The 25,665-nt window shown below is 39.6% G+C and overlaps 1 protein-coding gene across 3 annotated transcripts in view; it reads left to right on the top strand.

Moving 5' to 3' along the window:
- Positions 1-23,748, top strand: part of LOC126185099 (uncharacterized) — a 232,359-nt gene extending 208,611 nt beyond the window's left edge. The window contains exons 24-28 of one of the 3 annotated variants that reach the window (XM_049927911.1): positions 11,687-11,851; positions 14,139-14,304; positions 15,265-15,390; positions 15,524-15,609; positions 20,977-23,748. In XM_049927911.1, coding sequence (XP_049783868.1) covers positions 11,687-11,851; positions 14,139-14,304; positions 15,265-15,390; positions 15,524-15,609; positions 20,977-21,108 — 675 coding nt within the window. In that variant the 3' untranslated portion in view covers positions 21,109-23,748. Of the gene's footprint in view, positions 1-10,602; positions 11,647-11,686; positions 11,852-14,138; positions 14,305-15,264; positions 15,391-15,523; positions 15,610-20,976 lie in introns of those variants that run through there. The other 2 variants (XM_049927910.1, XM_049927912.1) reach the window with 2 other exon arrangements.
- Positions 23,749-25,665: the final 1,917 nt, after the last annotated feature.

Below are 25,665 nucleotides of genomic sequence, written 5' to 3'. Positions count from 1 at the left end.
AAAAAAATTATTCAAGCATATTAAAATGTGTACAAACCACAGCATATAACTTCAGGATGAAAATTTGTACAATCATTATAGGGGTTGGAAGTAGGAATAAATTGTGGCTTCGGGGCTGAAACTCTTTTCTGTTTACTTTCTCTAATAGTGGGCTTGATGGAAATTACTGCCTCCAGTTTTATGCCTTGCATCCTTGAAAAGTTTTGACACTGTTATGCTCCAGTTTACACAGCACATAATTGCATAAAGATGAAATGTAATAATTGTAAAGGGCATATTAAAATTATATCTGATAGACAAATGCTTTCTTGGTTCTTTTCTTAATATTGCTATAACACATTTTCAAACTTTTTGTAGTCACAGTTTGTCTCTATGTTCTGTAAATTAAAGTCAACAACTACTACTTTCTGTGCCTTTCATTCCTTTCCTTTGTTGGTTGTATTAGTTTTTTGCCTTCTGTTGTGTCTTTATACTGACCAAATGCGATTTCTAGCAATAAATCTTTTTGGCTGGGGATTACACCTTTTACCACTTACTTTCTCTCTCACGTACAACATTACATCTTCGATAATAAATAGCATTTATCTGTGATTTACAATTAAGATCTGTGGTCAGAGCACAATAATCATGTCAGTAGCTGATTTAAGTGGTGCTGCCAAATGTGTTTTATGCTCATTTAGATTGACACTGTACCTTGTTCATTGGGTCCAAGTTCAGTGTTACATGATAAAGCGGTTCAGTTCAGTTTACGATGTAAGGCCAATATTTATCTCCAGTCAGTAATGTTTATTCAGTAAGCTCTTAGAAATTTCGCCTGACACAAAAATGAAAATAATCACACGTCACTAAATTATATTGGTACAGTTAATCATTGAATTGCATATTTGCCTGTAATGTAGGAAGAACACGTTATTAAATTTGTTGATGAACTGAGAGATTGGATGACAGATACAACTACATCATTCCATGCTGCTTCAATTCTGTGCCAGAGTTCTTCAGTCATAGTGACTGTTGAGTGGTCACATGCTAATGTCATGGTGCAAATGGAATACCACAACATTGAGCAATGTCAAGGCACAGTGGTCCACTTACCATACACAAAGGCACATGGCTCACTACATACTCAAGCTGCTAACTGCTCCTGTCACTATGTGGCAAGGCTCCTATCAATCAACTGTACATACCTCTGCCACCAGACTGAAAAACGACTTGGGATAGGGACAGTATAACACTTTCACAATCATTGGGGCATTTTTGTTCCACAATAGGTTGTTGGAGAATCAGTGGGAATTTGCTGCATGCTATTGCTATTTCTCAATACCCTACTTTAATTACCTGTAAGTTGTATTGTCTTAAAGTTTCATAGTTAATCGTGTGTTATGTATTGTTGTAATTTTTTTGAAGCAACCTCTGGTATCTGACCTAAAATTTCAACCTTTACCTCATGCACTTGGAATTAATAGTGTTGTAATCCTTACTTGCACTACTTTTTTGTTGTACTGTAGTTCTCGCTTCCCACGCCCGGGTTCCCGGGTTCGATTCCCGGCGGGGTCAGAGATTTTCTCTGCCTCGTGATGGCTGGGTGTTGTGTGCTGTCTTTAGGTTAGTTAGGTTTAAGTAGTTCTAAGTTCTAGGGGACTTATGACCACAGCAGTTGAGTCCCATAGTGCTCAGAGCCATTTGATTTTGTTGTACTGTACTCTTTTTTTTTTCCTGCAGCTATTAGTGCAAGAAAAGTCACCTCTGAAGGCCCAATAGTTAGTGAAATATATATTTTACTGCTGTACTGTTACATATTTCATAACATTTAAACAAAAGGAACCATGGTTTTCATTTCTTAGCCTGGACATTTTGTGTCGGTTTTATTTTATGTGGAGGCTTACAAATTATTCATCAGTGTCATTAGGCTGAATTCTTACAAATACTCGTTTTCTGCTATCTCAAAGAGAGAAGTTTGACATTTTTCCATGACCCTTCAATGCACTCGGAGTGAATTATCCCCACCATGTGTTATAGGACAGCAGTCCAAGTGGTAGTTCCAGTCTTGCAGGACTCTCCCAAACAAACGTAGTATAAGCTTCTCAGTAGCACTTTCTGTTGTGGCTGGTGCACAGTCAGTTTATTCTGGGAGGTCTTGAATGAAGCACGTCTGGATATTTGAGTTCCAGTGTGAAGATTCATCTCACTGGAAAATAAATTCCTTTTCCCTTTCTCCTCTTTGTAGAAGTCTGCAATTATGAGCACAATTTATTTGGCATATTACAATGACACAGTATAGAAACACACAGTAATAACCGTACATATAAGTTTAATTCATACAGACAAAAGATAGCCTGCCAGTATTAAAGTCAATACATAGTCTGAAATCAAATCAAAGGTTCACAGTAGATAGCAGCCGGTACATCCATCAAATGAGTGCACAAGAGAATGAGTTCTCTGCATGGCATGCACACAGTTATAGCCAATTGGCAGTCATGGGGTCCCACCGGTTGATGTTAAGTGAGCTCCAGGGTTGTCCCCTCTTAGCAGAGCACCCTTTTGCGGAGACACCTTGTAGACTGTAGCACGACAGGCGGTAAGCTCTGGAGGTAGGGCTCAATCTCCAACAGCTGCGACAGATCCGTGTCACTGTCACAGTCTGTTACTACATTCCTCTTCCGTGAGGTGTGACATCTTGAGATTCCAGATGCACTGACAACTGTAAATATGCCTCCAACAACTCAACCTTTGTATAACAGGCACCATTTTGTAACTTGCAAGACAGGTCTTCTAGGCAGGGATTTGGAACAGTATCAATGATGAGCTGGACGTTAACGATCTTGAAATCACCAGATAGATGGAGAGAGCCATCCAGCTTTTTCACAATTCAAGGGGTGAAGCCCCATTAGCTCTATGACACAGGAGTAATCACTTTGAGGGCCTCCAGTATGTCCAGTTTCAGATTAACAGTGTCCTGCAGGATGTGCGGAATCAGGCAGGCTTGCAAAAAGCAAGGTAAGGACCTGGGTTTTAACACGTTTCCTGTGGAGGAAGATTTGACATCTCACCTGTATTGCTTATCAGCTCACTGGTGACCTGACGAAGACTTCGCTGAAATGCAACTCAGGTCACCAGCCTGCTGAACGCTACGAGTGTAGTTATACCTCTGGATGACGTCACTTCACCATATAGGTGCTAACTGGGCTGTCCGTAAGAAAAGGGGACATATCGTTGCATAAACTGCTGCAATAGTAGCCAGCTATATCCCAAAACAGTTTTTTTTTTGTTGGACATTTTTACCGTACTGCATTATTTAGTAAATACGTATCTTACATGAAACAATACAAAAATATTGTTTTCACATAAACTTTGCACTCTTTAACAATTGCATTCATAAAAAGTCATTCTTCAGTTTTGAAGGCCATTCCTAATTTATTTGCAAAACACATAAACAGCTTATACAAACAATACAAAAAATTTGCACTGTTTAAACACTGCAATCTTAAAAAGATAGCTGTGGTTTTCATTGAAATAACTGATACACATTTTAGGTTGTCCTGGGCAGTCATTGCAGAAGGTTGTAATTTTCTTGGTTTTGTTGTCTGCTGCTGTTTTCCCTTCCTCAATGAAAATCCTTTTGTAGCACAATGTGCAGCATCGCTGAAATTTTCTTGCTGGTCCCTCAATTTTTCCCAAAGTATGAGCTTTCTTTCTTGATGGAGGAGTGGCAGAGGCAGCATAACCACATAAGTGCTAGGCATTGGACTCTTAGAAAATTCAGACAGACATTCTTCTCCTCAAAGTGCTCTTTTTATAATGCAGAATCCAAGGATTTGCTATAGAGGTCCATAGGAGAAGTTCCATTGCAACTTTCTCCACCATTTCACCCCCTTTCTCAATGGTGAATAATATGAAGACATCTAGTCATTGAGATTAATGCCTTTTTTTATCTTTTTGCACTCCAGCATAGCCTTTGGTTTGATTATACCATCTCCTTTTCTGTTCTTTTTCTTGGTGTTCTCTAAAACATCAGTATCTCCAGGAATCACTGAAATCATTAGCACTTTCCTTTTATCCACCCGATTAAAAATTTTAACTCCATTATTGTTCTCTGCTCCACATATTACCCTCTTTTTAAGCTTCTTCTCCACAATGTCCTTGGGAAGTTCTGCTGCATTTGGACAAATCGTTCCACAGAGAAGCATATTGTTATCTAACAACTTATGTGCTAGAGAAATGCTTGTATAGAAATTGTCAGCATAAAGAAAGCAACCATGTCCAAAAAGAGGCTCACACACCTTGCAGTTCATTGTCTCTCTCTTGATAGGTAGATGAGGCAAAAGTGAGGCCCTCCTCTGTACAGATTTAGCACAGTTTTACACCATATTTGTGAGACATTTTGGGAATATACTGCCCAAAAATCAGTCTTCCTCTCCAAGGAACCCTGGATTCATCAGGTTACCACATTTCTTCCAGGGCTTAGGGCATTTTGAAAGTTACTCTACAGATGTTCAACTAACAACTGTATATTGTAAGTCCTATCGCTTACGCATCTAGGGGCATCATTATCGACAAAATGCCAGCAAGATGGTAATGCCAGAAATCAGTCACAAGGCATGGTGGCTTTTATAACTTTATTTTCATACAGTGGATTCTTTGACCAATAAAGTGAAATTTCTGGGACCTCGTTTAACCCCATAATTAACATTATGCCCATAAACTTGCCTATTTATTCCTCAGAAGCATCAACCCTATTGGAAAGTCGAAAATTTCTTTTTCTGGCATTTTGGACAGTTTCTGTGTTGCATATGTTTGTTTCCAATACAAAATTATTAAATATGTCTTGTGTTACCAGCATTTTGTAAAGATCAGAACAGGTGTCAAAACTGATGGAAGTATGAACTTCTGACTCCCGATTAAAAATTACTCATGTTATATTTTGTCCAGTTGGCCCCTGAATTGGGATATCATTTTCATTACCATTATCAGAGTTACATACAGTATCATGAACCTCCTCAGAGCAGGAGTTATCATCACTTACATTTAAATCTGAAGAGGATCATGAATCTTGGGAACTGTAAGCTGGATCATCATTAGGTTCAGGAGAGACATCATAGTCACTGAGGTCACTTTTATTTAGGTAGTAGTTCAGATAATGGTCTAGTCCCTGCTCATCTAATGGTGTACTACATCTTCGTTTCCTTGTTACTGACAGCCCAGAAGTAGATGGATCCTTTTCTAGCTAAACATGCAGTGAAACATCATTACAACTGGTGGCCAACTGTAATTATTATAGAAGATAAACAGTCATTTCATTGTTGTTGTTGTTGTGGTCTTCAGTCCTGAGACTGGTTTGATGCAGCTCTCCATGCTACTCTATCCTGTGCAAGCTTCTTCATCTCCCAGTACCTACTGCAACCTACATCTTTCTGAATCTGCTTAGTGTATTCATCTCTTGGTCTCCCCCTATGATTTTTACCCTCCATGCTGCCCTCCAATACTAAATTGGTGATCCCTTGATGCCTCAGAACATGTCCTACCAACCGATCCCTTCTTCTGGTCAAGTTGTGCCACAAACTTCTCTTCTCCCCAATCCTATTCAATACTTCCTCATTAGTTATGTGATCTACCCATCTAATCTTCAGCATTCTTCTGTAGCACCACATTTCGAAAGCTTCTATTCTCTTCTTGTCCAAACTATTTACCGTCCATGTTTCACTTCCATACATGGCTACACTCCATACAAATACTTTCAGAAATGACTTCCTGACACTTAAATCTATACTCGATGTTAACAAATTTCTCTTCTTCAGAAACGCTTTCCTTGCCATTGCCAGTCTACATTTTATATCCTCTCTACTTCGGCCATCATCAGTTATTTTGCTCCCCAAATAGCAAAACTCCTTTACTACTTTAAGTGTCTCATTTCCTAATCTAATACGCTCAACATCACCCGACTTAATTCGACTACATTCCATTATCCTCGTTTTGCTTTTGTTGATGTTCATCTTATATCCTCCCTTCAAGACACCATCCATTCCATTCAACTGCTCTTCCAAGTCCTTTGCTGTCTCTGACAGAATTACAATGTCATTGGCGAACCTCAAAGTTTTTATTTCTTCTCCATGGATTTTAATACCTACTCCGAATTTTTCTTTCGTTTCCTTTACTGCTTGCTCAATATACAGATTGAATAGCATCGGGGAGAGGCTACAACCCTGTCTTACTCCCTTCCCAACCACTGCTTCTCTTTCATTTCATTATAGACCTTAAAGCAGCTATTCTTCGTGGCTAGCACTAACAAATGACAGTGTGTGTATTTTAAAGCAGTTTCTCTTGCTTGCAAACACTAACAAATTACGGTGTGTGTATTTTAATGTACAGCAATAAGTAACCTGTTTTCTGTAGCATTTGGTACTAAAAGAATGCAGCACAGCAATTGGGGCACAGGGTGACCTGAACAATTGAAAAGTAGCACAAAAAAGTGTTATCAGGTCGCCAGTGGGCCAAATGGAAGCAATAACATATTTGAATTATTTATCTCGTGGTGAATAAATAATACCTTTGTGCCTTTGCAGCTTAGAATTCGACGTAACAATCACTTCCTCAGTCTCAGGAATTCGCTGAAATTCACGCCCATTGGGTGGAAAGAATTGTGTTGGGACACAAGTTGGGCCGAGTCACAGGGAATGTTTTAAATGAATTTTTACAGCTGCATCCACAGCCCGTCCTAAACCAGGGGTAAACAGATCTGAATATGAGAAGGTTAAGTCATTAGTGTCTCAAAATAGAATTTCCATCGAAAACAAACACACTTTCTCTGAAGAGAGAGAAAAAAAAAAACTGTTTGCATCTACCGGTAATCTAAGGATATTTTCCATATTACCAGAATTAACAACCAAAAAGGAAAGTTTCCTTGAAACGTTTTAATGGGAGACTTCCATAGCTAAAACACCTTTCATGTTTATGTTATGGTTACCATAGGCAGTTACTCTCTGATGATAAGGCTGTAGCAGAGGAGAACCAAATGCAGCATAGGTAGTACTACTGATAAGAGAAGAGGCTGCACCAGTATCCACCTGAAGAGGGACTTCCAAACCATTCACTCATAACATGATTACCAGTTTGACCCATAGCAGGATGAGCCAGCATTTCAATGGAGTACACTGCTTCAGTAAGAGAGCTATGATGAGATTCCGCAAGGGAAGAGGTGGGAGAACCAGACTCTGCATCATACCCATGGTTCCAGTGTCAGACAACCAATGTGTCGACTAATGCTGTAAGAAAAATAAGTAGCTGATCAACGTGGGCAGAGGGAGTGGGAGCATCGGTTGAAACACTGAGGACAAGAAGGTAGACTGTGTGGATTGAAGTTATGTTTGGACAGTGAACCCGAAAAAGATGCTGATAGAGTTATGAGGGAGACATCATACGGAGACACTGGAAGTGTTGCGAGCCTGTTTTTGTGTGCCTCAAGGCTATTGTGCTGGCATGGCATAACGTGTTACAGGAGTGGCTGACACAATTTCGGGAAGTGTTTACTGTTGCATTGGTGGTGACGGTGGACACAGTGAACTGAACCTCCCACTGGCTTTCAATTTCCTGTGTGAATTTGCAAGTGTGAGCAGTTTTAAGGACGCTGTCTAAGAACAGATCCGCATGCCTTAAAATCTGAGAGCCAACTTGTTTTCGGGTAAATTTTGGAGAAGCAAATCCTGAATCAATGAAGCAGTATACGATCAGTGACATGATTCTTCTAAGCACAAAAAAGCACATCAGCAACTAGGACCCTGAAGGTCAATACCCACCCTTTGTAGGTTTCTGACTTGTTTATAATGTCGGTAAAATTTCAGTCTACCTAATACCAGACAGGATTGACTCCCATAATGATCTTACAGCAGATTACGAAATTCAGCAAAAGGAAACTATCAGGATGTTTCATTGGGGACAACTTGCAGAGCAAACCCAACACACTATGCAAAGACCACGAAAGAAAAAAAAGACTGCTACCAATTTGAATTGGTTACCTTGAAGGCATTGAAGTGATGGCAGAGGTATTGTAAGTACATTTCCCAGTCATCAACGCTGTCCAGAAATTAAGGGAAGAGTGGAACTGTCAGAGCTATCTAGCCCCTGATAGACACTGTCATTATATGTTGCTGTTGTAAGGCCAACTGCTATTGCTGTTGTTTCAGCAATGTCCAATCAAGAAGTAATTATATATCACTGTTGTTGGAGCCACTGTTTCCTACAGCCCACATCCATGTTCTCCAATATATCAATGCACTGAGTGTTTGAAGAGACACGTCACCATTGTAGAAATCTGTAGTTACGACCACAACTTATTTGGATTTTTACATTGACACCATAAAACTGCACAGTAAAGACAGTAACATGTAAGCTCGATGTCACATGTACAGGAGATATCTGGCGAATATTAAAAGTCCATACATAGTGCGCAATCAAAGCAAAGGTCATCAACAGATAGTGGCCAGTACAGTGGACATTCTATCAAGCCATGAAGTGTTGCATTATGCAATTTCCCAACATGTCTTGGCCTGTAAATTTAGCTGATAGTTTTATTGACAAAGAAAAATGAAACACACACATCTCAAAATGGGCTGTAACATTTGATGTAATTGCTGCATTGTTTCTTGATTCTTTAGTCTCAGAAAAAATATCATTGGATCACTCGTTTCTATTTTTCATGAAAAGCCCTCAGAGCCATTAATTCATCCTAGCATAATTATGCTGCAATTTAAGTTTTTTTTTTTCATTTAATTTGGATCAAATTCAGTCTATTCCTAGCTGGCTGTATCCATTGATTTGTCTGTACTCGATAGAAAATATCACCACACATTTTACATTGTCTCTTCAGTTACATTTGATGTTCCAGCACATTCATTTTCTATTTTACAGAAATCATTTGTCACAGAATTCAGATTGACACTACAAGCGGAGCTTGAAATCAAACTTGCTCTCTAAACCACAACATTATCATTTGTTTTGTATTCATGATCATACCAGTGATAATTGGTTCTACAAGAAAAATTTACACTTTTTTTTTGTTAATTGGTTATGCAATCAAATTTCAGTACCAGAACTTCAAACTTACCCCTCAGAGATAGTAGTAAGAATATGTATTTTAGTGTTGGTTTCATTACAACCTTATCAAATTTTCCAGTAATTTGTAATCAATTTGCAGCCACCCATAATTTCCACAAGCTATCGCATTGCTTTTTACTATATTTACACCAGGAACATATTAATCCTTTCTCAATCTTCCTCTCTTTTGTACTGTCCCTTTTCAAAGAGTTGTTGCAACTGGGTTTCCATGTTTGTTGCTTTGAAACTAATTGTGAGTGAGACCATCCTTATTGTTTCCAGATGTGAAGCAGCTTGGGTATTTATCAGAGCAAGGGCTCTTTTTGAGATCATTTGGAGATTTATTGAGCAATTGAAACAGATACCCAAAGGAATGGGTTAAAATTTTATTGTTAGCACATGGGGCCTCTTTCTGGGTGGGTACTGCCTGTTAATGTGTTACAGTCAGAATTTAATGTTCACTCATGTCTGATGTGTCATGTATTGATTGTGTAATTAGAAATATTTTGTAAGTAATGATAATGCGTGGGCTACATATGAACTTAATCAATACTCTTTTGTGTAAAATCAAAGGAGTGTAATAGAGCACTCTTTCATTAGATGTTTAATGATGTCAAAGGGTCCTCTTATTAACTTGGAAGGGCTGGCTGTTATTGTAACAAATTATAAAGTAAGATAATGATTAGTTTGTATGAAATATTATTCATTAATATTGGCCAAGAGTAATTACTTAAATTGGTCTTATGTGAAGTTGGTATTAGTTCTTGCAATTAAAGTGAAATTTTTCTCCCACTAGTCTCCTCTGAAATCTTTAGCGTAATGGGTGCTAGATTAAGGTATTTCCTGCAAAAATAAGTCTGCATCTTCATTTAACTTTTATCCCTGATTATTATTAAGTCACAAAGTAACATATGTTATAATGTTTAACTCCCACCCGCAACCTACTGTGTAGTAATGAGAGTGAAACCATGAAGTATTTTTATTGATTTTATTGTTCAGCAGACTTTCTGTGGTTTGTAATGACCAAACTAATGCAAAAATTTTCGTCATTTCAAAAATTCAAAACAAAAATATAGAAGGAAATTAACTGCACACTACTAAAATAACTCCTCCTGAAGTATAATTATTATATAATGCTTTGAACGTTCTTTTAGTCGCAGTTAGCTCTTTGCAGACATGCTCTGTTTCATGAAAATATTAGTCCTGTGTAGAAAATGAGCTTCCATATAAATATATTCTGGAACTTCCATATACTTAACTGGACATTTCGATATATACTGTCGAATACGGAAAAAAAAGACTTGTGTGTACCTTCATAGTCATAACTTTATAATTTTATGCAGGAATAACAATGCTCACTTGTTTGTGCAAGTCCCCAAATTCTTGACAGTGTTGTTTGTATTGATCCCTCTTTTAACTTTAAATTAAAGACATATAATTGTATGACGTATTGAGATACTACTTCGTACTGATAATGTGTGTTCTCTGCTTCTGTTGTGCCTCATATGGATTACTTAGCATTCAGTGGCATCTGAGTCTGTAAGTACACTGTGCCCTGCTTACAGTAATAAACAACAGCATCATGTAACTGTCATTAATTCAAATATTGATACAGATAGACTAATTGAACTAAAATCTGACTTGGACCAAGAAGTAGAAAATCCACTCTATAAAGATGAAAGTTTTGTTTCATTGAAAAGCTGCTCCCTCTTCCATCATGACATTTCAAATGGGGAAAAAATTGAATGCAGGAAACCAAATCAGCACATCAAGTTTTCAAGTGATTCATTTCTTCAAGATTGTTGCAGGATGCGAGTAAAATCATCAAAAGATAAGCATCTGATGAGCAGGCTGACTTCAGGCCTTTACCCATCATCAGTCATTCCTTCAAAGAAACCTATGCAGGAACAGGGAGATAATCATTTACACATTTCTCATTGCAAATATATGTCCTCTGATAAGTGTGCAGTGTTAAGTGGCTGTCAATGCAATGGTGTTTGGAGAAAGGCAGATATCATCTGTGATACTGTGGACTCCTGGAGCAAAATGAAAAGTGGAAACCTTTTTTTAAATATTAAACAGAGTTTGTTCGGCAGTAGTGATGAAAGCAAAGTATATGGTCGCAGTGGGACTAAACCAATAGTATTTGGAGGAACATTTCCTATTGATATGCCATTAGGAAAGGGCTTTCCTATGATTTCAAGCCCACAGCAAACTTTTGAAACTGATGTTCCTTTCAGAAACAACAAAGAGTGTTGATTGTCTTGACATTTTGTTATAATATGATGTGTTGTAACTTTCACACTTACATTAATTTCTGACATTTTGTCAGTGCTTTACATGTTGTAATTTATGTCAAATATTTTTTTTGTCATTGGTATAATTTTGATTTCACATTAAATGTTAAAAAGTACTAAGTTAACACTATTTTTGTCTAAAATGGTGAATAATTACATTCTGTGACCAGCATATGGACTTATTGATTGTTTGTAAGACTTCCTTGAGCAATAAATTATTGCTCTCAGTTTTATACATTTACTGTAAACTGTTGTAACATTTTGAGAGTAACTGTCGGCTTGGCCATTTATTCCAATATGTGTAGAAAACTGAACCTGGAAGTCCTGCATCATCTCCTTCTGCCAAGGCCAAGCTGAAGGTGGAACCAACAAAACCAGTAGCAAGCAGTTCATGGTTTGGAGGTTTATGGAACAAACTGAGTCTTCGGCCGAAGAATCAAATGAAGCTTCCAGATGACAAGAATCCATCAGTAAGCTATTCTTAAAAGCAAAATAAGTATTAATTTTCTTGCGGAGCATATTTTACTTTGAATCATGCAAAATAGCTGGTATTGCATGAAGTATTGTTGAGTTGTTCATGTTCCTTAGAACATCTGCGCGATTCATACTCCACTCCTTTCCTAACCCTCTTCACTATCCATTCCACCACATCCCTACCCTTCTCTCCCTCTCCCTCCCCCCCCCTCCCCCCACATATCCTGTCCAATCCTTCCCCTTTTAAATTTTTGGTTAATATGGGCTGTATTTCCACATAAACGCTTTTGACATACACTCCTGGAAATGGAAAAAAGAACACATTGACACCGGTGTGTCAGACCCACCATACTTGCTCCGGACACTGCGAGAGGGCTGTACAAGCAATGATCACACGCACGGCACAGCGGACACACCAGGAACCGCGGTGTTGGCCGTCGAATGGCGCTAGCTGCGCAGCATTTGTGCACCGCCGCCGTCAGTGTCAGCCAGTTTGCCGTGGCATACGGAGCTCCATCGCAGTCTTTAACACTGGTAGCATGCCGTGACAGCGTGGACGTGAACCGTATGTGCAGTTGACGGACTTTGAGCGAGGGCGTATAGTGGGCATGCAGGAGGCCGGGTGGACGTACCGCCGAATTGCTCAACACGTGGGGCGTGAGGTCTCCACAGTACATCGATATTGTCGCCAGTGGTCGGTGGAAGGTGCACGTGCCCGTCGACCTGGGACCGGACCGCAGCGACGCACGGATGCACGCCAAGACCGTAGGATCCTACGCAGTGCCGTAGGGGACCGCACCGCCACTTCGCAGCAAATTAGGGACACTGTTGCTCCTGGGGTATCGGCGAGGACCATTCGCAACCGTCTCCATGAAGCTGGGCTACGGTCCCGCACACCGTTAGGCCGTCTTCCGCTCACGCCCCAACATCGTGCAGCCCGCCTCCAGTGGTGTCACGACAGGCGTGAATGGAGGGACGAATGGAGACGTGTCGTCTTCAGCGATGAGAGTCGCTTCTGCCTTGGTGCCAATGATAGTCGTATGCGTGTTTGGCGCCGTGCAGGTGGGCGCCACAATCAGGACTGCATACGACCGAGGCACACAGGGCCAACACCCGGCATCATGGTGTGGGGAGCGATCTCCTACACTGGCCGTGCACCACTGGTGATCGTCGAGGGGACACTGAATAGTGCACGGTACATCCAAACCGTCATCGAACCCATCGTTCTACCATTCCTAGACCGGCAAGGGAACTTGCTGTTCCAACAGGACAATGCACGTCCGCATGTATCCCGTGCCACCCAACGTGCTCTAGAAGGTGTAAGTCAACTACCCTGGCCAGCAAGATCTCCGGATCTGTCCCCCATTGAGCATGTTTGGGACTGGATGAAGCGTCGTCTCACGCGGTCTGCACGTCCAGCACGAACGCTGGTCCAACTGAGGCACCAGGTGGAAATGGCATGGCAAGCCGTTCCACAGGACTACATCCAGCATCTCTACGATCGTCTCCATGGGAGAATAGCAGCCTGCATTGCTGCGAAAGGTGGATATACACTGTACTAGTGCCGACATTGTGCATGCTCTGTTGCCTGTGTCTATGTGCCTGTGGTTCTGTCAGTGTGATCATGTGATGTATCTGACCCCAGGAATGTGTCAATAAAGTTTCCCCTTCCTGGGACAATGAATTCACGGTGTTCTTATTTCAATTTCCAGGAGTGTATTTACATAATTGTCCAATTTTGATCACTGAGGAAGTGCAGATTCTTCGCTGTAATGGAAAGAATTCCACTGGAAATTCAGAAGAAAATCATTTCACTGAATGATTTAGTTCGCAAGATTTCTTTTTTGTGTAGTTTGAGTGCACTGATGTCAAAAACAAAAATACTGCATTTGAGAAAATATTAGAGTTGTTATCATTTGGACATACTGCTGGTGTATATTTTCAGTGAGTACATAGTAACATTTCTTTAATGTGTAATGTCACATGTTACTTAGAAGTGGGAAGAATCTTTGAAAAGTAATCAACTGAATGAGCTGGACATGAATTTTTAATTCCCTGGCCAATGGTCCATAATATATTTAAGTATTGACAGAAACAGTCTTCTATTTGTTACATTAAATTATGACTGATGTGAATGACCAAATTTGCTACTGCCATTATTAACACTACCACTTTCACCACTACCATAAATCATTCTAAAAGCTGCAATCCTGTAGAAACAAAATATTATGAATGATTAGTTAAGTGATTTGTTGGATAACTGATTTTTTCCTGATGTTGCAGATTGTTTGGAACCCAGAAAAAAATAGATGGACTAATTTAGATGCCGATGATGATGATGCTGGTTCTGATGTTCCTCCTCCTCCAAAGATGGAAATGAACAGAACACCCACCCCCTTAACTAATGTTCAAGAACCACAAAACAAATACAAGATGAACAGAGGGAGAAGTACGTACTTGTTTTTTTTCCATCTGCTAACCACATTTCATTGCAATGCCATATGAGCATCAAACTACCCTTGAAAATGTGAAAAATGCTGTGGTGTGTAGCTTACTGTTTTTCACAAGATTCTTTCCTATAATTATTGTTAAATTTTCCATTGTGTTTTACTGAAAAGCATTATAGATTGTTCTAAATATGGTAAACAAAGGTAGTGTTCATCTAATTACACCTGTTGTTTGATGAAGAGAACAGTTTTCCTCTGTAGACAATAATTGGGGTTTTGTTTATATTTTTTTCTTGTATTTTCTTCTCCCTTGTTTTATTTTTTAAACATTAAGTTTCATTCATATATTGTTCCCTGTTACTTATTTCTTCTTGAGACCTTCTGATTGACTTCTACTTCATTTGGATACCCATGTCATATCGACATATACCTTCCTCTTGCAGTGTCAGTAATTTTCACCTAAGAATCTCCAATTTAGTAACTCAAAAATCATTGTACTTACAAGAAATTTTTCAAAACTTCCTGGCAGATTAAAACTGTGTGCCGAACTGAGACTCGAACTCGGGACCTTTGCCTTTCGCAGGCAAGTGCTCTACCAACTGAGCTACCCAAGCACGACTCACGCCCCGTCCTCACAGCTTTACTTCTGCCAGTACCTCGTCTCCTACCTTCCAAACTTAACAGAAGCTCTTCAAGAAATTTTTCTATTGTAATTTATTGTCCTAAAGACTTCTTTATCTCCTTTACTCTCATTAGCCAATTTAGTTGCTTCATTTATATTTCTAGGTCCATACGGATTACTATTGTTTTCATCTGTATGCGTTTGCCTGCCTCTTCAAAGATAGTTATTTCACCTGCAGTTGTGTATCTTCATACGTAATCTTGGTATATGATGTATATAAATAGTTTATTAATTATTTTCTTGTAAAGTGATTTTCAAGGGATTGATTTGTTTCTGTTAGGTCTGCGTGCAAACTATGTGGATGTTCTAGGCAGTAGCAAAACTCCCAATCAAACAATAAAATCAGACTTATTCCCTTCAGTCAGCTCAACACAAGCATCCACTACTTACTTCATCCCAGCTCCAGGTAAGGAGGTTTAGCAGTTGTTTTACAAAATCATTTGCATTATCTTTGTCATTTACTTACTTATTTATTTATTTTCTGATCTATACATATCGAGAATTTATCACTTGTTAAGCAACACACTTTTGATTTACAGCTGATGAAAATGCACCGACGGACTTTCTCACTTCTGCATCAAGTGTAGATGCAGAGGGTGATGTCACCCAAGAATCATCATCTGTAGTGAGTATTTTACATTAAGACAGTGATACTGAACCTAATGTATTTGTAGCTCTGGCTAGTATATTGCAGAATTATGTTTTTAATAAAGATGTACAATGTCGGAAACAAAGAACTTTTGCCACAAAGGCCTGTTAGACAAAGTCCTGTTAGGGGCAGTCAGGTGAAGATAGGTCAGATGCCAGAAAGTGTAGCTGAACATTTTATCTCAGCAAAATTAAATTTTTGCAGTTATTGAAACATTTTTCATCTGGGAGACGAGACAGTCAATCGTGTTATAGAATGTACTTTTTGTGCCAATAGCTCTGTACTCTCAAGTTCACATTTTTTTGAAGTGCAGTACAGCGAAATGAAAGAATATTACATTATAGTATTTATGTCATTTTATAATTAACTTAAAACAGTGATATTAGGAGTGTCTATGACTACAATCATCAGTGGAGTAGAACAAGTTGCACAACAGAAAATTCTTTGATTCAGTTTTAAACTCTCCCACATTATACACTTGACATTTAGTATAATTTGGTAGGTTGTTGAATACATGTGTGTCCATATATCTGACTCCTTCCTATACTAGTTTCAACGTATTGAAGTATTTGTGCAAGTTTTTTTGATCACAGTGTATATTTATAATGCAATTCCAAATGTTAATGTTAGGTAACAAGTTCTTGTAAAATGTATGGGAATAATCATATAAAGTTATTAAATAATATTATAATGAAAACTGAAATGAAAATAAATGTTGTACTATTAAATAATTTTGGTCCTAATAGGGTTTTGAATTCATTTATGCTGTTTCATATTTTCTAACAGAATCTGCATATCATAAAATTTGCTGATCGTTCCTTCAGACAGACCTACAATGTTCAAATTCATAATGAGATTACTACTGCATAAATTATCAGGTAAAGCATCCCCCCCCCTCCCCCCCAGAACTGAGAATCCCCTTGCCATCCATGTCCGGTCACTTCTTACTGAACTCAATGCTTTCCCTCTACCACCTTTACTGCGGGTCGACTTATGTACACCTCTACAGTCCATGCCTTGGCCACAGCTTTGCCTTGACCTATCACAAGGCCCAAAAGCTTCAGTTCTGCCAGCAATTTTTCTTTCTTCTCAGCAAGTTCCAGGGGTTATAAATAGTCTACACTGATGGATCAATGGTCGACGATCTTGTTGACTATGCTTGCACTCACATTGGACGTACTAAACAGCATTCCTTGCTGGATGGCTGCAGTGTTTTCACTGCAGAGTTGATAGCCATCTATCGTGCTCTTGAGCATATCCGCTCCTGCACCAGTGAGTCCTTTGTCATCTCTAGTGACTCCTTAAGCAGCCTACAAGCTCACGACCAGTGCTTCTCTCGACATCCTGTGGTAATGACGATCCAGGAATTCTTTATGCCCTCGGTAACAGTAGCCATTCAGTGATCTTCATTTGGACCCCAGGACATGTCGGGATCCCAGGAAATGAAGTTGCTGACAGCCTGGCCAAACAGGCTACTAGTAAACCAGCTCTGGAGATTGGTCTGCCGGAGACTGATTTCCAGTCGGTCTTCCGCTGTAAAGTTTTCACGATCTGGGATACGGAATGGCGCACCCTCAGTACACCAAATAAACTCTGTGTTATCAAGGAGACAACAAATGTATGGTGGTCATCCATGCGAGCCACTTGCAGGGCCTCGGCAGACTTTTAACGTTCCCAACACCCTACCTGTGGTGGTGGGTGACAATGCCTCAATGGCTGATTTAGTTTTATGTTTTATTTGTGAGGGGGGGTTTTATCATACGATCTAAGGGTGGACGTCTGGCCTTCTCTTCCAGGCCTCCATCCTCCCTCCATTTTACCTCTTTGTCACTCCCTGTGTGTGTCTTGTCTTTTAGGCTGGAGATTTCAGTGTTTTTCAGAGTGGCTGGCTCATCCTTTTTTTATTCTTGTGATCAGCGATCCCAGACCATCTGTTATATGATTTTAATACATTCCTCTGCTTTTCCTTTTAGTCTATATTTTTCCATTTTGGTTCGCTTCTTTTGTTTTCTCTTTCAGTGTGGTTTCCCATTAGTTTCACACCCTCTTACTCTCCCAGCTCCTTTTTGGAATTGTTTTATCTTTAATCTTGTTTGCCTGTAGAAAAAGGGACTGATGACCCTGTAGTTTGATCCCTTTTACCCCAAACCAACCAACCAGCCAACCAAAGCATCATTAAAACTGATGTGAATACAAGGTAAAGGAACTTCCACCTGTGTATTGAATACTTCTGGGTTATTTGTGTTGGGCCAAATCTGGATAGAATTGGCCCCCTTCACTAGTTTCCCTACCTGTCAGCACATAGGGAGAGGACTTCTTTGTTTTTGCAGCTGTTTTTCTGACATTTTTATCAACAGTTTCATTTATATCTGATGCAAGTCTCTTCTTACCAGATCGATTCAGTTGTCATCCATGCATTGTGAAACTAAATTTTTCATAATTCTTGATGACAAAAAGGCTTAAGTTTTGAACTTCAAGCAGAAGTGTTTTAGTTTTTGATTCATTCATCGATTTTCATTATTGACACAAGACCAGTACATCAGATCAAATCTCATACATAGTTTTGTCACAAACACATTTGTAGTCAGCAGTAGCTGCAAGATAATGACTTTTTTTTTTTTTTTTAATTCACTGGTCTTGTCGCAGTAAACATTGTTTGATCCCACTGAGATCAACACAATCTCTTTTAGTGGAATTGTCACATTCCTTCTCAACATTGTTGAACGCGTATCCAAACTTCACTCCAGGCCTAACATGCAGCTGAGACACTCACAATTTCTGTAGGAGAGTTTGATACAAAGTCGGAAACATTGCGTGCATGACTGTCTCCAAATACACTCCTGGAAATGGAAAAAAGAACACATTGACACCAGTGTGTCAGACCCACCATACTTGCTCCGGACACTGCGAGAGGGCTGTACAAGCAATGATCACACGCACGGCACAGCGGACACACCAGGAACCGCGGTGTTGGCCGTCGAATGGCGCTAGCTGCGCAGCATTTGTGCACCGCCGCCGTCAGTGTCAGCCAGTTTGCCGTGGCATATGGAGCTCCATCGCAGTCTTTAACACTGGTAGCATGCCGCAACAGCGTGGACGTGAACCGTATGTGCAGTTGACGGACTTTGAGCGAGGGCGTATAGTGGGCATGCGAGAGGCCGGGTGGACGTACCGCCGAATTGCTCAACACGTGGGGTGTGAGGTCTCCACAGTACATCGATGTTGTCGCCAGTGGTCGGCGGAAGGTGCACGTGCCCGTCGACCTGGGACCGGACCGCAGCGATGCACGGATGCACGCCAAGACCGTAGGATCCTACGCAGTGCCGTAGGGGACCGCACCGCCGCTTCGCAGCAAATTAGGGACACTGTTGCTCCTGGGGTATCGGCGAGGACCATTCGCAACCGTCTCCATGAAGCTGGGCTACGGTCCCGCACACCGTTAGGCCGTCTTCTGCTCACGCCCCAACATCGTGCAGCCTGCTTCCAGTGGTGTCGCGACAGGTGTGAATGGAGGGACGAATGGAGACGTGTCGTCTTCAGCGATGAGAGTCGCTTCTGCCTTGGTGCCAATGATGGTCGTATGCGTGTTTGGCGCCGTGCAGGTGAGCGCCACAATCAGGACTGCATACGACCGAGGCACACAGGGCCAACACCCGGCATCATGGTATGGGGAGCGATCTCCTACACTGGCCGTACACCACTGGTGATCGTCGAGGGGACACTGAATAGTGCACGGTACATCCAAACCGTCATCGAACCCATCGTTCTACCATTCCTAGACCGGCAAGGGAACTTGCTGTTCCAACAGGACAATGCACGTCCACATGTATCCCGTGCCACCCAACGTGCTCTAGAAGGTGTAAGTCAACTACCCTGGCCAGCAAGATCTCCGGATCTGTCCCCCATTGAGCATGTTTGGGACTGGATGAAGCGTCGTCTCACGCGGTCTGCACGTCCAGCACGAACGCTGGTCCAACTGAGGCACCAGGTGGAAATGGCATGGCAAGCTGTTCCACAGGACTACATCCAGCATCTCTACGATCGTCTCCATGGGAGAATAGCAGCCTGCATTGCTGCGAAAGGTGGATATACACTGTACTAGTGCCGACATTGTGCATGCTCTGTTGCCTGTGTCTATGTGCCTGTGGTTCTGTCAGTGTGATCATGTGATGTATCTGACCCCAGGAATGTGTCAATAAAGTTTCCCCTTCCTGGGACAATGAATTCACGGTGTTCTTATTTCAATTTCCAGGAGTGTATTTTGACTTTAAATTCATGAGGCTTGTATGTTTTGTGGTGGGAGAACTGTTCTATGCAGATTTCGTATTTTTACACATGGAGTTTAACAGAACAGTGTGGTCTTCTACATTCTTAAACGTAAAATTTATTTATTGGTTAAATTTTGAATTTGTGTAGAACACTGTTCTGTCTCTACTATTCTTACACATTTTTTTCTAATTTGTCCATTCCTATTTTATTTTGTAGACGCATTACATTTTTTGTGTATATGTGAGAAAAGTGTTTCGAAACACTTATTTCCACCCACTTTCAAGCTGTTGCTGTTCCTCAGAATTTTGCATCTGTGTTCTAAAGCAGCATATTTTATTTGTAACACTTCAGTATCACTTTGCAACACTCGAATTATTGAATCCTTGTCTCTGATAATGTTTAGATACTTTTTTCACACATTTCCATTACGTAGGTATTACATGACCACAAGTAGTCCACTGTTACCAATTTTATGTTTATTTTGCAACAGTTTTCACAAAATCACCATTTACAACATTTGCTGCGAATACCTTTTCTTACTTTTTTATAATATGGCTTACAATTACTACCATTTTTTATTTCACCTTTAGCACAGTCCAGTTGGTGCCATGTTGAATAAAGTTAGATAGCTAAGTGTTCATTAATACCCTGACCCTCCTTATATGGTTGGTATAGTGACACTTTGATAACCATCTGAACATGCATTGTCTTCCTCCCCTTCAGAAAGAGACACTCTGGCACTTTGAAGGTGATACATGAAGCTGATACACAAATAATTTGTCGAGTTTACAGTCTCGTTACGTATAACGTATCTTGTGTGTAAGCTAAACCCTGAAAAATATTTTTATTGTACAAAATGTTTGGCAAAACTTTCTTCCTTTCCTTGTTTCATTATACTATATGTACTGTAGGCACAAAACTGAATATGGCTTTTTCAGGAAGATGGCAATCTAAGCAGAAAATGTGCTGTATTTACCAACACCATTAAATAGGTGTTCCACAGTCTGTAATTATTTTGTACTTTGTAATCAGAGATTTTTGTAATTATTTGTATTTGTGTGAAATTTTTTACAGGCTGCAACAGGAAACAACTACAGCATTCCTCCAATGTACGATCCCAACAGCCCAAACTACCCAGCTGCAGCAGTAACATCGACGACGACAGCAGCAGCAGCAACAGCAGCTAGAATCTTATATCCTAACTGACTGTGCTGGCCTCTTCCACTTGATTATTTATCTGTTGTCTATATGGTTTCTGTAAAAAAATCCTTTTGGTATTCATTAGTTTCTTAAAGTTCTCTCTCTCTGTTCTACTTTTTAAATGATTTTGGATTTGTTTATCCATGTGTACATGAGTGTTCTGTTTTACTGGTTTTTATCTTTTTTTCCATATAAATGTTGTTTTGTTATGTCAATGGATGTTCTGTGATAAAAAAATGTATAGTACAATATCCATAAATGAAGTATTCAGTTGCCTGTTAAGTTCACTATAATGTAATATTTCTGAAATATTTTTGAGCATGTGCTGGAAGTTTATAAGTTCATTCATTTTTGCGTGTCTTACAATTATTTCACTAAGAAATTTTTGTGATAATTTCATTTGAAAACAATATACACGAATTAGCTATTTTAATTAAAATTCAAAGAATGGTGCTGTATGAGTGGTGTCGTGGATACAATGGTGTCGTGGATACAATATTCTCTCTCTCTCTCTCTCTCTCTCTCTCTCTCTCTCTCTCTCTCTCTCTCTCTGTGTGTGTGTGTGTGTGTGTGTGTGTGTGTGTGTGTGTGTGTGTGTAGAGAGAGAAAGAGAGAGAGAGAGAGAGAGCTGAAATAAATTTGATGGATTGATGGGGAAAAAAAAAGTGAAGATGAAATGATGTAGCTACAAATCCTTCAGGTTTGCTGGACCTGCAGTGTGATATATTTAAATGTTTTTAACTAAAAGCTATGTGTGTTACAGATAATAGCAATATAAGATTGGCTGCCAAACACATTAGACAGTTGTGAAGAGATGGTGGTAACATATCAAAGCGGATAACAAATTGACTTTATTGTTTAAGGAAAATGCTGGAAAACTATATATGAGAAGAAAAAGAGGGCGAATGGTATGTCGGATGTTTCACAGTTTTAGATGTCAGTGATCGTCTCAAACTGGATCAGGGGTGTGAATGGAACAAAAGACAAGTGGCATGATGACTGTGGATCTCAACTGCACTTGAGTTTAAAGTGTTAATGCACAGATAATGAGAATGAATGCTCCAAAACTAGCTACAATAAGGTAATATTATTTTTAATATTTTACACAACAGGCCTGTCTCGGCTTATTGCCATTATCACGTGACCTGCAAAGATAACATTGGTAAGATTATGTATAAATAAATAATGGCTGTTTTATGTTTACATTTGCATTGATACTTACATCTAGTTGGAAGTGATGGCCATATTACATCTATAGAGTGTGTGTGTGTGTGTGTGTGTGTGTGTGTGTGTGTGTTTTATATATATTTGGTCATTTCCTGATAAGTATAATACTTTTATTGTTAGGAAACATAAAATATACGTTTGTCAGATATTTTGACAGTTCAAGTTTCACAGTTCTTTACTATGATTCTGTGTGTTTTCAAAGTATATACAGTTACACAAAATACTGAAAGGACTTACTGTGAACATTCTCAAAGAACTGGAGATTTATATTCATACAAGGAAATATCTGCACAAAATTCTAAATGAACACTTAGATTTTAAACATAAATACTATCTCAAAAACTTCATTGACCTAATAGAATGCAAAATGAAATAGCCATATGGTTAACAAAACTTACACAGACCATAGATAAAATTTAAAGGAAAGTAAGAAAAGTGCAATGTAACATCATCTCTGATAAGTTGTATATACTTCGTAAACATATAACATCGTAGTAAAGAACTGTAAACTTCAATTGTCTGAACATCTGACAAAAACATATATTTTATATTTCATAACAATAAAAAGTATTATACTTACCAAGAAACGACAGAAAAAAATTACTATAAATGCAATATAGTCATCACTTCTAATTAGACACAAGTACCAATACAAATGTATTCATAAAACAATCACAACTGATGTATAGATAAACCTACCAATATTAATTTCACAGGTCACTTCATGCTGACAGTAGGCCGAATCAGGTCTGTCATTTGGAATATTAAAAAAAATATGTATATGTTACCTTACTACAGCTGGGTTTGGAGAATTCATTTCCATTATGTCTTATACTGACATATACTATGCTGCAGGCCCAATGGAATGTACAGCACAGATAGTGGTTGATTTTGGATTTTTATGGATTTATTAGGAATATTTCTATGAAAATTCTCTCATTTTCTGTGTGTGTCATCTGTTTGTGTCCATTCTTTACAATGTCATTTCAGTGATGGACATTCATGTCTTTGAAACTAAGTGCACTGGAGCTGATGACCACAGTCTTTCTTTAAATGATTGCCTTCCAATATCAGATCCTGAGTGGTTCTTGTTTAGCAGGTGTAAAGGATGTAACTTGCTACATATGTATGTTTTATATGTACCTATTGCTGATGAGCGAACTGCAGTTCCATAATGGGAGTTAAGCTGTTATGTGTATGTGAGAAACAGGGTGCATACTAAGATATTATTATTATTATTATTATTGTTATTGTTATCGTCATCATCATCATCATAATTATTATTATTATTATTATTATTATTATTTGTACTTCAAATTCTGTGAGAAGTCAGAAATCCATTTTTGTGAAATCTCAAGAGTCTTTTCATGGGAGACTGGTAAAAGAATATTCGAGGAACAAAATATAATTTACATGATAGTTGTGTCTTCTTCCTTGTAGTGGATGTTTAGACTAACATTTGAGTTAAATATAGTGATTAATTTCTGTGCTGTGATAATTAGATGTAGTGTATAGTTCTGGAAAGTTCATGCAAAGATCAATTTTTATTTTTTCAAAATGAAAGTCTTATGTTCACATTTTAAAAGTGATACTTGCTGTGTGACAGCATATTCATTTTGAAACTTCCTGGCAGATTAAAACTGTGTGTCGGACCAAGACTCGAACTTGGGACCTTTGCCTTTCGCGGGCAAGTGCTCTACCGACTGAGCTACCCAAGCACGACTCACGTCCTGTCCTCACAGCTTTAATTCTGCCAGTACCTCGTCTCCTACCTTCCAAACTTCACAGAAGCTCTCCTGCGAACCTTGCAGAACTAGCACTCCTGGAAGAAAGGATATTGCGGAGACATGTCTTAGCCACAGCCTGGGGGATGTTTCTAGAATGAAAGCTGTGAGTACGGGTCGTGAGTCGTGCTAGGGTAGCTCAGTTGGTAGAGCACTTGCCCGCAAAAGGCAAAGGTCCCGAGTTCGAGTCTCGGTCCGGCACACAGTTTTAATCTGCCAGGAAGTTTCATATCAGTGCACACTCCGCTGTAGAGTGAAGTTTCATTCTGTATTCATTTTGATTAACGAGGCAGTATAACACTGTGCCATATCGAACTTCTGTAATAACTGCACAGGAGGGCTGCATCACCACAAAAATTAGAATATCACAGTCTTAATGCGTAAATAGCATCAGTTGCTCCATATATGTGCACTATTTATCTTAACCCTGTGGGGGCTGTGGTTGTATGCTTTGCTGGTGTACAGAACAGAAGCAAAATTAGTGTGATTTATTTGTAATCATTGAAAAAGAGACGATGGCAATATTGAATACAAGGAACCCTTATTGTGTGGCAAAAAATATCATATATTTGGGATATGTGACCAGACACCTTTTTAATTTTTTAAATGTAACAAATGCCATACAAAGACAACTGAACATGAAAGCAGAGTCTCAGAATGGAGAAACAATCCTTTCAAAGTATTCTGCTGCAGCTAGTTCACATGCTTCAAATTATATAAACTGCATCAATCATACAAGTTTTTTAATGTGTATTGTGAAGGAAGTCAGAGAGATAAGTTGGATGACACACATTATGGAAATGAATCTCCTCAAGAAGTCACATATTTGTGTTGTGACTGGGTGCAAAAGTACATAGGAATATTACCACAGTTCAGTCACAAGGTTCACTGAGTGAGGGGTCCTGCTCACTCATCGCTTATAGGGTGCCTAAAGGATGCTGCATTCTCGGATAGCTATTCAACAATTCAAGCAAATCACATTAATAGTTTTTATTACCATAAAAAAGTTTGACAATACTTAACTTTCAATTTACAATGGTGTCGCAAGCGATGGGTGACGTGCAAAAAATCGAAGTCCTTTGCTGCATACAAGGTCAATCTAAGCAATTGATATGGATCCCCTGTCATTACTGCCGTAGTGCTCTCTGCTAGTACTGTGCGGTCTGCTACCTTGCCGATCTAGTATTGTGCGGCCGAGGCTGGCAGGAGCAGCACTTGTATTATCTTCTTGTAGAGACCGCTCCTGTCGTGGTGCAGCCCTAGTCAGTGGGCTATTGGCTGACGTCATCTTCATGCTGACGTTTGTCGATACCCCGGAACATAACCCCCCCCCCCCCCCCCCCCCCCCCCAAAGCAACACACCGTCGTCATTCAAGAAGTGTGACCATGGCAGGGGAGGCAGGAGGGTGGGCACCTTGCGGGACCAGTAGCTGTGGCTGCAGGGGACGTCAAGCTTCTGGTCGTACCACGCCATCCGGCCTGCCCCCCCTTGCGGGTCCGGGGGTTAGAATAGGCCCGAGGTATTCCTGCCTGTCGTAAGAGGCGACTAAAA

The sequence above is a fragment of the Schistocerca cancellata genome, chromosome 4 (genome assembly GCF_023864275.1).
Source record: "Schistocerca cancellata isolate TAMUIC-IGC-003103 chromosome 4, iqSchCanc2.1, whole genome shotgun sequence".
Taxonomy (NCBI): Eukaryota; Metazoa; Arthropoda; class Insecta; order Orthoptera; family Acrididae; genus Schistocerca; species Schistocerca cancellata.
Note: the sequence above shows the minus strand (reverse complement) of the source record. Positions and strands in the feature narration are given on the sequence as shown.